Here is an 11,231-nt window from a genome sequence, read left to right on the forward strand (position 1 = left end):
GATTGGACAAAACGAGAAGCACCAGAGAAACCACCCAGGATTGGATAGAACGAGAAGCACCAGAGAAGCCACCCAGGATTGGACAAAACAAGAAGCACCAGAGAAGTCACCCAGGATTGGACAAAACAAGAAGCACCGGAGAAGCCACCCAGGATTGGACAGAACGAGAAGCACCAGAGAAGCCACCCAGGATTGGATAGAACGAGAAGCACCAGAAAAGCCACCCAGGATTGGACAGAACGAGAAACACCAGAGAAACCACCCAGGATTGGACAGAATGAGAAGCACCAGAGAAGTCACCCAGGATTGGACAGAACGAGAAGCACCAGAGAAGTCACCCAGGATTGGACAGAACAAGCACCGGAAAAGTCACCCAGGATTGGACAAAACAAGAAGCACCAGAGAAGCCACCCAGGATTGGACAGAACAAGAAGCACCAAATACAAATAATGTTTGTATTTTCAGTAGAGACGGGGTTTCACCATGTTGACCAGGATGGTCTTGATCTCCTGACCTCATGATCTGCCCGCCTTGGCCTCCCAAAGTGCTGGGATTACAGGGGTGAACCACCACGCCAGCTACTTTTTGGTTTTTAAAAGATGTTCAATTTCTTCATATGCTTTCAAAATGTGTCTCTGTAAATTAGTATACAGTAAAATTGACTTTTGTTCACTACACCTCTATGAATTTTAACACATATATAGATTGGTTTAACCCCCACCACAATCAGGATGCAGGACATTCCATCTCCCTAAAAGGCTTCTTTGGTCTATCTCTTCAGAGTCACAGAGCTCCTGTTACCCCTCAGTCCCTGGCAACTACTGATTTGTTCATCACTATAGTTTTGTTTTAGGAAGAATGCCATTTATGGAATCATACAGGATATACTCTTTGAGACCGGCTTCTTTCAGCATAATGCCTCTGAGATCCATCTAAGTTGTTGTATGTATCTATAATTGATTCTTTTTATGACTGAGTAGTATTCCCCTGTATAGAGGTTCCATAATTTGTCTATCCATTCACCCAGAGAAGAGTATTTGGGTTTTGGAGTTTGGTGATTATAAATAGAAATAATATAACCATTTGTATATGGATTTGTGTGTGAACATAAGTTTTCATCTCTTTAGAGTTAATACCAAGGAGTGGGATTGCTGGGTCATATTACAAGCATATACTTAACCTTATAAAAAAACCTGCCAAACTGTTTTCAGAGTGGCTGAACCATTTTGCATTTCCACTAAAAATGTGTGAGAGTTCCAGTTGCTCTGTATTTACCCCAGGTCAGTATTTTTTTTTAGACGTTCTACTGAGTTTGTTGTGATTTCTTGTAGTGGCTTTTATTTGCATTTCACTAATGGCTGATATTAATGACAAGAATATTTTTTCATCCGTTTATTCACCTCCATATATATATCTTTTGTGGCCAAGTGTCCGTTCAAGTCTTTTGTCCATTTTAAAAATTGGGTTGTTTGTTTTCTCGCAGTTGAGATTTGAGAATTCTTGATGTATTCTGATCACAAGTCCTTTGTTGGGTATGAGTTTTGCAAATGTTTTCTCCTGGTCTGTAGCTTGTCTTTTTATTCTGTTAACCATGTCTTTCACAAAGCAAAAGTTTTAAATTTTGATGAAGTCTAATTTATCTGTTTTTTAAAAATGAATCATGCTTTTGCTGTCTTATCATCTAAGAATACTTTGCTTAAGACCAGGTCATAAAGATTTTTTTTTGGCCTATGTTTTCTTCTAAAAATATTATAGTTTTATGTTTTTCCATTTAGGTCTATGATCCATTCTGAGTTAATCATTGTATAAGGTGTGAGGTTTAAGTTGAGATTTTTTTAATATATATATATATATGTATGTATGTATATGGATATCTAATTGTTTCAATCCCATTTGTTGAAAAGATTATCCTTTCTCCATTGGATTTAAATCATTTTAAAAAATTAATTGGCCATATTTGTTTGGGTTTAATTCTGAATTTCCTCTCCTGTTTCATTGGTCCATGTGTCAGCTCCTTTGCCAATATCACACTGAATTGATCACTGTGGCTTTACAGTAAATCTTAATACTCAGTAGTGTGATTCCTCAAAATTCATTCTTCATCAAAACTGTCTTGGTTTTCTAAATTCTTTTTCTTTCCATACAAATTTTAGAAGCAGTTTGTCTACATTCACAAAATATTCTGCTGAGACCTCTGTTGGAATCATGTTAAATCTGTAAATCAATTCAGAGAGCACTGCCATATTTACTATGTTGAGTCTTCTAATCCATGAACATGGTATGTCTCTCCATTTACTTGATCTTGATTTCTTTCATCAGCACTTTGTAGTTTTTCAGCATACAAATTCTCTAATGTTTTATTAGATTTATACTAAAATCTTTCAACTTTAGAGGTTTACTGACCATACCATTATAAATTGTATTGTCAAATTATAAATGGTATTGTCAATAAAATTTTAGATCAGATTACACAGATTCTGCCAACTTGGTTCATAAATAACTTTATGGAGTTGCTGTCCCAAGATTCACCCTCCACAGTTTCCCCAGTACTTTCCAGTTTTCTGGGGCTACCTTTTTCAGTCCTCTGGCAAAAATGTTGGGGCTTTCACTTCCTTACCGTGCCACTTTTATAATGATGGCATTCATGGCTAGGACCAAGTAATGGGATGACAGAGAAAGGGAAAAACAACAGGAAAGGGAAAAACAATACCCAACCCCTTTGAAACCACAGCACCTCCAACTGGAGAGGAAGGTTTCTTCCCTCGCAGTTTAAAGACACTTGAGGACTCCCCAACTTCTGCACTGTCAGCCCTGCTTCTTAAGCGGGACTAGAGGGCTTCTTCTGGAGCACTCTTTTTGTCCATGTGGAGGCTTACTTCTGGTTCTGAGGTGGCTTTAAGTCCAGGCTGGGGGGATACCGAAGCAAAAAACAAACAATGGTAAACTCACCACTGGTTTGGTGGCACTTCAAAGCTTGGTCTTCTTCCCCAATCCACCTGCTACTATTGACTTTTCAGAGTCCTCTGATAGCTACTCCATGCATTCTGTCCAGGATTGTAGCTGTATTCAGTGGGGGAGAGACAGGGGTAGACTGTGCTTACTCTATCTTTCTCAGAACAGAAACCCATTCTATTACTTTACAATTATCTGTGTCTTTATACTTAGAGTGGGTTCTTGTGATGGCGTATAGTTGGGTATTGCTTTTCAATTCAATCTGACAATCTTTGCCTTTTAATTTGTATGTTTACTCATTTTAACTTTAATGTAACTACCAATATGACTAGATTGAACCTATCATCTTGCTTTTGGTTTTCACTTGTCCCACTTCTTTCTTTTTTTCCTCTCTTCCTGCCTTCTGGATTGAGTATTTTTAGGATTCAATTTCTATCTCCACAATTGGTTTATTGGCTATAATTCTTTATTATTATTTTTCACTTGTTGTTTTGGGTTTACAATGTGTATCTTTTACTTACACAGCCTACCTTCAAACAACATTATACCACTTTATATAATATAGGGACCTTACAATATTATACTTCCATTTCTTCCTATCTTTTACATTGGAGTTGGTAAACTATAACCCACAGACCAAATTTTACCTGCCATCAATTTTTTAAAGTACAGTTTTATTGGAACACAGCCATACCTATTCATTTATGTATTGTCTATGGCTGGCTGCTTTCACATTACAATGGTAGAGTTGAATTGTGATAGAGACCATATGGCTCAAAAAGCCAAAAGTATTTACTATCTGGCCCTTTACAGAAAAAGTTTGCACACCTTGGTTTTTGTTATTGGAGTCATCTATTTTATTTCTGCATATGTTATAAGCTTTATTATTTTATTTTAAAAATTATCTTTAAAGGGATTAAAAAGTCTTCAACCTACATATTTATCATTTTTAACAATCTTCATTCTTTTGCGTAGATCCAGATTTTCCCTTGGTACCAGTTTTTTTTTTTTCTTCTGTCTAAATAATTTCATTTAACATTTTCTTGTAATGCAGGTATGCTGGTGATGAATACTCTTCATTTTTGTTTGTGTAAAAAAGTCTTTATTTCAGCTTAACTTTTGAAATGTAGTTTTGCTGGTAATACACTACAGTACGTTGATGGTTTTTTTCTTTCAGTACTTTAAAGGTGTTACTCCAGTGTCTCCTGGTTTGCATTGTTGTTGATGAGAAGTCTGTTGTCATTCTTGTTTCTCTGTATGTAATGTGGCTTTTTCCTCTGGCTGTTTTTGAGATTTTTCATCATTGGTTTTCAGCAATTTGATTATGGTTTGACTTTGTGTGGTTTTCTTCATGCTTTTCTTGGAAATGTGGGTTTTAGTTTTCATCAAATTTGGAAAGCGTTTGGGTATTATTTCTTCACATACTTTTTCTGTCACACTCCTTTCCACACCCATCTCCATCTTCCTTCACAGACTCCAGATACGTGGATCCTATTACCCTAATACTGTTCTGCATGCTGCTGAAGATCTCTTCTTTTTCTTTTAGTCTTATTCTCTCTGTGATGCATCTTGAATTGTTCTGTTTCACTCTTCAGGTTCATTGATCTTTTCTTCTGCAATATCTAACCTGCTGTAAATACTATTCAGTGTATTTTAAAAACTCAGATAGGGAGGCCGAGACGGGCGGATCACGAGGTCAGGAGATCGAGACCAGCCTGGCTAACACGGTGAAACCCCGTCTCTACTAAAAAATACAAAAAAATGAGTCGGGCGAGGTGGTGGGTGCCTGTAGTCCCAGCTACTCGGGAGGCTGAGGCAGGAGAATGGCGTGAACCTGGGAGGCGGAGCTTGCAGTGAGCTGAAATCCGGCCACTGCACTCCAGCCTGGGTGACAGAGCAAGACTCCGTCTCAAAAAACAAAACAAACAAACAAACAAAATAAATAAATAAGTAAATAAAAACTCAGATATATTTTTCATCTCTGCAAGTTTTAAAAAATACCTTCTACTTCTTATTATGTTTTTTCCCTCTCAACAATCTTGATTATAGGAGTATATTCGTAATAGATAATTAAACATTTGTATCTGCTAATTCTATCATTGCCTGTTTCTATTGATCTATTTTTCTCCTGGCTGTGAGTTACATTTCACTTCTTTGTAGACCTGATAATTTTTGACTGGGTGTTTTGGAGTTCTGGATTCTGTTATATTACTGATATACTCCTGTTAAGGAGTATATAGGATTTCATTCTGGCACATGGCTAAATGACTTAGGATCAGTTTGATCCTTTTAAGCTTTCTTTAAGATTTGTTAGGGCAGGTCGACATTAGTCTTATTTCAGCACTACTAAAGTGACACCCCACTGATGACTCTACACAATAGATTACCAGCCCTGTTTGAGCTCCAGGAACTGTCTGACTTACTGCTTTCTAGTGGTTCTTTCCCCAGCCTTGCGGATTTCATCCTGAGCCTGATGATACTGAGCCAAAATTCAGGGAGGTCTCCTCTTGATCTCATGTTCCCTCCTGCCTCAGGAGCACCATCCTGTAGCCACTGAACTAGGATCTTCGTCTCCTCAATTCAGACGGACTGCTGGACTCTCAGTTCCTCCTCCCAGCACAGTGGCCTGGAAACTACCCCAGGCAGAATCTGGGGCAATTGTAGGGCTCACCTCATTTGATTCCTTTGACAGGCTTGTGCTGTCTGTTGTCCAATGGCTGAACAAGGCGTTTCACAAATTTTGTCTGTTTTTCTAGGTGATGACAGTGAGAAGGAAATTCCAAGAGCAGTTAATTCTTGTTGGCTAGAAGCAGAAGACTAGAAACTCTTTCTTGTAGTCTTCAATTTGTGGCCAACTTCCTGTCAGACCTGATTAGACTGTCAGCATCTGCGCCTTGTAATGCAGTCAGTCAGCCCTTACATTAGCACAAGTGTCAGTGTGTTGTTTCTTCCTTCTTCTTTTTTTTGTTTTTTTTGAGACAGAGTCTCCACTCATTCTGTCGCCCAGGCTGGAGTGCATTGGTGTGATCTCAGCTCACTGCAACCTCTGCCTCCTGCTGGGTTCAAGCAATTCTCCAGCCTCAACCTCCCGAGTAGCTGGGACTACAGGTGTGCACCACCACGTCTGGCTAACTTTCGTATTTTTAGTACAGATGGGGTTTCACCATGTTGGCCAGGCTGTTCTTGAACTCCTGACCTCAAGTGATCTGCCCGCCTTGGCCTCCCAAAGTGCCCAAAGTGCTGGGATTACAGGCATGAGCCACCGCACCCAGCCAGTCTGTTTCTTATTATTCACGTCTACTTGCATTATTATTCTGTACGAAACACAGTTTATTTGCAAAAATCTTTTGAAACCCCTTGTTTCCTGACATGAATTTAGGGAAATACACTGATATTTAGATAACAATCCGGGCAAAGTGAGCTGTGACATGGAACAGTGACTTTAAAGCAGCCAAATAGGTGAGGCTGCCTCCTCCTGCTCCTGCTCTGCAGAGCACCACCCTCCCCTCAGGACACACCCTGGCCTCCCATGCCCTCGGCAAAGACTGATGGAGGGCTCATGACCCTCTGTGTCTTATGGGTAAAACAGAATTCCCTCCTTAATTTTTTAAATAAAAATAACCTGAATAGTTTGTCTTTATCATCTCCCTGGAGAGAAGCAGCACCTGCTGCGTCCATAGAGGTCGGCACAGCGGGTGAGCCTCTGGAGGCGGGTGCAACAATCAGACACGAAAGCCATTTTTATACCGTGGGCTGTAATCTCCAGTTGGCCTTTTAATTCCTCTAACAAGTCACAACTAGCAGTTAAACAATACAAAATAGAATAGAAAATAGTGAAAGGTCAGTTTTCTTTCTGATTCCCATTACTTTCCCTTGTGTGCTGAGGGTTCTAGAGTAGGAAAGGAACATGTTAAAAAGTCAAGAGTCACCCAGGCTGGAAGAAGAGCCTTGGGAACTTTGTCATCCCTCCCGGCACTTCACAGATGGAAACCAAGGCCCAGAGAGGGGAAGGGGTTGCTCAGCCTCACACAGCACCTTGGAGGCAGCATCTATCTTTTGCTTCCTATTTTCCCTGCAGTTGGTGGCTGAGGATCCAGGCTGAACGGGAACGCTGGGGAGTGGGAAGGGGGCAGAGGCATCCCCCTACCCCAGAGGCAGGTGTGAGGTGAGTCAGACGGCGAGGCAGGAAGGGGAAAGTGGCTATGGTGGTATTCACGGCACAAGGCCACCATCAGCCATGGCGGGCTCCAGGCACTTGGCCAGTTACCTGTCTCACAGTGAAGTCCCTTGAAGGGCTCTGCACACAAGCAGGTGTAATTCCCCACTAGGTCAACACAAGAGCCTCCGTTCAGGCAGGGGTCAGGGCTGCAGTCGTCCACATCTGAGGGGCAGCAGAGGTGGGGGCTTTGCTTGAGCCAGGCCACGACCACCCTGTGCCCAGCACCTGGCCACAGGCAGGAGCCCCTCTCCAACCCGAAGCCAGGCCACTCACCCGTCTCGCAAGCTGCTCCAGTGTATCCAGCCTGGCACACACACACCGCAGAGCCGTTCTCCACCTGGCACTGGCCACCATTTTGACATTCTTTGGTGTCACAGGGGGACTGGGCTAGAGTGAAGAGGTGTAGACAGGATGATGGACTCCCAGCTGTGGTTACCTGATGGGACAGAAACCCCTGGGACGTACACTGAGCCCCATCCCCGACGGGCCTGCAGGGCAGGGGGGCCTGGCAGGCAGGTTTCTGAGGGGGCAACAGGCAAGGAAGAGGCCAGGCCTGGCCAGACAGTCCTGACTGGCCACCTGAAGCTCCATCTGAACTAGGTCTAATTCAGCAAACCTGGGATGGAGGGAGGAGTGTATATGCTGGGCAGGGGCAAATGGGAGTGCACGGAACCCACTCCCACTCTTGGGGGACAGTCCCTCCCTAGGTGGCTCTTATTCCAAGCGGACTGTGACGAGCTGTTGTCGAGGATGCAGGCTGTGACTGAGCCTGGAAGGGTGTGCAGCACCCACGGTGTAGGAGTGGCCCCTGGGGTGAGAGGCTGGGTGGGGCAGGCAATGGCCTGTGCAGGAACAGCTAGGGCAAAGGGACTCTGGTCCCCCGTTACTGAGTGGGAGTGAGCTAGGGGAGCCCACCCTCTGCCCTGCCTCCTTATCAGATGCTGACCCTCCTTGAGCCCAGAGCACCTGGCCCAGGCATCCCAGGTCTCTCCTTTGCCCCCAGGCAGCAGAGCCAGAAGCAGGGGGTAGCCACATCCCCTGTCTTACTGACAGCTCATACCCAAACAAACTCAGAAACCGGAGTGATAGCCAGAACGTGTGTCCCTCCCTGGAGTCATGGGGGAATGGTGGGGCCCTCTCCTCGGCACAGGAAAGAGACAGGAGGGCCTGACCACTCCCCCAGGAGGTGTGAAAGCCCTTAGGTGGCTGATGGGACATGGTGATCCCTGTCTCCCTGACCCCAACTCCAGTACGTGGAGCAGAACGTGCGCCCTTGTCTGTAGTTGTGGGTGCCCCTGCTGTTATGAGCTCTGGGGGCCAAGGTGGCTTCTGAGACCAGGGAGCCTCGGGGGGGGGGTCGCAGGGGGGAAGGCTTGTACCCAAGGCTTGTGCCACAGCTGCACTGAAAGCCAAGGCTCAGGGCTCAAGGCCATGTACACAACTGACATGCTGCAGAACCAAGACCTGAACCAGCCTCCTGGCACCAAGCCCCAAGCCCTCTTAGGGGACCTCACCAGGCTGTACGTCACAGAGGGGCTCCTGGAGCCTGGGGCATAGCCAAGGAGCAGCCCGTTCCTGGGAAGCTCTGCTCAGTCACCCTTGGGGACCCTCATCATAGGCCTGGGTCCTCCCGCAGCCAGGTCCCCAGCCAGCACCGCACAGGGAGAGCACTGAGCGAGAGGAAGGAGATATTGCCGGCCTCGCTGGCCTTTACCAAGGGGACAGAAGCCTGCAGGGCTGAGTCTGCCATGGCACCAACACCACAGAAGCCTGACTCCCACCAGTCTCATGTCAAGAACATGTGGGCAAGCAGGGCAGGAATTTCTGGATGAAGAAAGGCTCCTTTGCATGGAGCTTGCTCCAACAGTGGCTATGGGAAGACAGTGGCAGGGGCCGAGGAGCAAGGGATAACTGGGGTCACTGTGTTGTCACCCATGTGTGATCTGTAAACACACTGGCAAGCCCATCTCGCCAGGTGGGAATTGTGCTTTGCTCCTTTGGACCTTGAAGTCACGTTTCCGTTGCATTCCTGCAGAATTTGATTCTAATGTACTTTTAGGTGCAAAAGTCCCTTACTGCCACTCAACTATAGTTCTCTCCAGTACAAATATGTGTAAACGCTGGAATGAAATACTTTAAAAAACTTCCCATGACCATAAATATCTGATAAGGATTGTTTTTTCTAGACTGAGATATTGATATAGTCACTATTTGAACACACTGATCTAAACAATCTATTACATGTTTTTATAAGCGATTGTCACACAGGACATGCACACCTGGCTGAGCCGGGTGGGGAGCAGCAGGTCACAGTGCTTTGATTTTAGGGGCTCCCTTTGCAAAGCTCCCTGAGCAGAGCCCTATGGTGAGACGGAGAGCAGGAATGGGGGGGGTGTCCACCTTTCTTTACCAGGTGGGTGAAGGGCATGGGTGAGGGGTCCAAAGAGGTGCTGGCGGAAGGGCAGTAAGTAGAGGCCGACTCTGATGACAGCTGCTTCAAAAGAGCTGGGCTCTGAACTGGGAGGGCAAGCAGAGGTTTGGAAGCAGCAGTGAGGGTGGAGAGGGACTCTAGGCCCCACCTAGGCTGTGAGACCCCCTTTCCCTAAAGGCGGGGGCAGGAGAGAAACAGCATCCAGGAGCAGCTGGAGGGAGCGGCAGGGACCGTGTGGCTGTGCCCTTCCCGCCTCACAGCCAGCCCATCTGACCCCAAAAGCACTGCACGTTCCCCTCCAGCTGGTCCTGGGCTGAGAGGGGGTCTGACGGCCCCCCCACACTCCCTGACGGGTTCTCATCCAGGCCCTGGTGCCTGTCTGGCCCTGACCCTGGCCTGGTTTGGGACCTGGGCACTGACCTGAGGTCTCATACCTGGTCCAAATGCCATGGCCTAGGAAGCCTGTGTGACTGGTCATGGCTCCTGCCCCCCACCCAGATATGGGCCTTTCCCTGGGCATCCGGGCTCCTCCACTCCCCGAGGGTGGCCTCTCTGGGCTGTCCGCCTTGCAGCACGCGCAGCTGCCGGACCTTCCTAGACCTCAGCCTTGTCCAGCTGTGTCTTCCGCTATCTGCACCCAGCAGGGCCACGGGGGCCTGCGTGGGTTCCTCTCACCTGTCTCACAGGTGGGTCCCCCAAAGCCGGCCGGGCACTGGCAGCGGAAGCTGTTGATGCCGTGAGTGCAGGTCCCGCCGTTCTGACAGGGCTGGGAGGCACATTCGTTCACGTCTGAAACATGGGCAGGCTGAGGCCTCAGCGGCAGGAACCCGGTTGAGGAGTTTCCTCCAAGGCCTCGGGTTGGGCCAGGGACGGAGGAGCAAGCCCGAGATTGGCTCAGAGAGGGCAGCAGCTGCACCAGCCTGTGGTGCTCACCCCAGGGGACCATGGCGTTTGCTCCCCAGCGGTCCCCTAAGCAAGTCACCCACACCCTGGGGACAGAGACCCCTGGGCGCTCAGGGCCGCTGGCGGAGCCTACAGCGTTCCTCCTGAGCCCAGCACAGCCACTCACCCAGGTGGCACCTCCGCCCCGTGAAGCCCGAGAGGCAGGAGCAGGTGTAGGAGGGGTTGCCCGTGACACAGTCGTCGATGCACTTGCCACCGTTGAGGCAGGGGCGCAGGGTCAGGCACACGGAGGCTGCAGACACAGGGAGGGGCTGGAGCCTCAGCCGCCGCTTCCGACTCTGCAGGAGAACCACTCCCATCCGCATCTCCCTTCCCTCCCCTGACCCAGAAGGTTGGCCTCTGGGTGTCCGGGTGACCGCAGCAAAGCAGCCAGGTTTCAGGTTTCACTTTAGGTCGGAGCAGGGGAGCAGGGGCGGTGCTGGTGCTGTCCGCGTGGCCTCCGGGAATGTGGCTTCGTGTGGGGCGGACTCCCTGGAGCGACTCCCACCGGCACCCTCCTGCTCCCTCCATCCCTCCCAGCGCTCCTGGCGCCCCTCCCGGGTTCCTGGCCTGGAAAACCTGCGGCTGGCGCTCAGCCGTCACGGTCGACGTTTCTGGGACAAGGCAGGCCACGCAGGGGGTGCGTGCGGCCGGGGGGCTGCAGGAGGGCTCTGTCCCGCTCTGGGG

At 47.6% G+C, this 11,231-nt stretch overlaps 1 protein-coding gene across 1 annotated transcript in view; it reads right to left on the reverse strand.

The window, feature by feature from the left end:
• The window catches only part of SNED1 (sushi, nidogen and EGF-like domains 1), a 63,238-nt gene that overhangs the window by 45,108 nt on the left and 6,899 nt on the right, over nucleotides 1-11,231 (reverse strand). Inside the window, exons 5-8 of the mRNA XM_011996400.1 lie at nucleotides 10,672-10,797; nucleotides 10,278-10,391; nucleotides 7,445-7,558; nucleotides 7,220-7,333 (exon numbers count right to left, since the gene is read on the reverse strand). Of these exons, the coding sequence (XP_011851790.1) occupies nucleotides 7,220-7,333; nucleotides 7,445-7,558; nucleotides 10,278-10,391; nucleotides 10,672-10,797 (468 nt within the window). The remainder of the gene's footprint in view (nucleotides 1-7,219; nucleotides 7,334-7,444; nucleotides 7,559-10,277; nucleotides 10,392-10,671; nucleotides 10,798-11,231) is intronic.

The sequence above is a fragment of the Mandrillus leucophaeus genome, unplaced genomic scaffold (assembly GCF_000951045.1).
Source record: "Mandrillus leucophaeus isolate KB7577 unplaced genomic scaffold, Mleu.le_1.0 Scaffold510, whole genome shotgun sequence".
NCBI lineage: Eukaryota > Metazoa > Chordata > Mammalia > Primates > Cercopithecidae > Mandrillus > Mandrillus leucophaeus.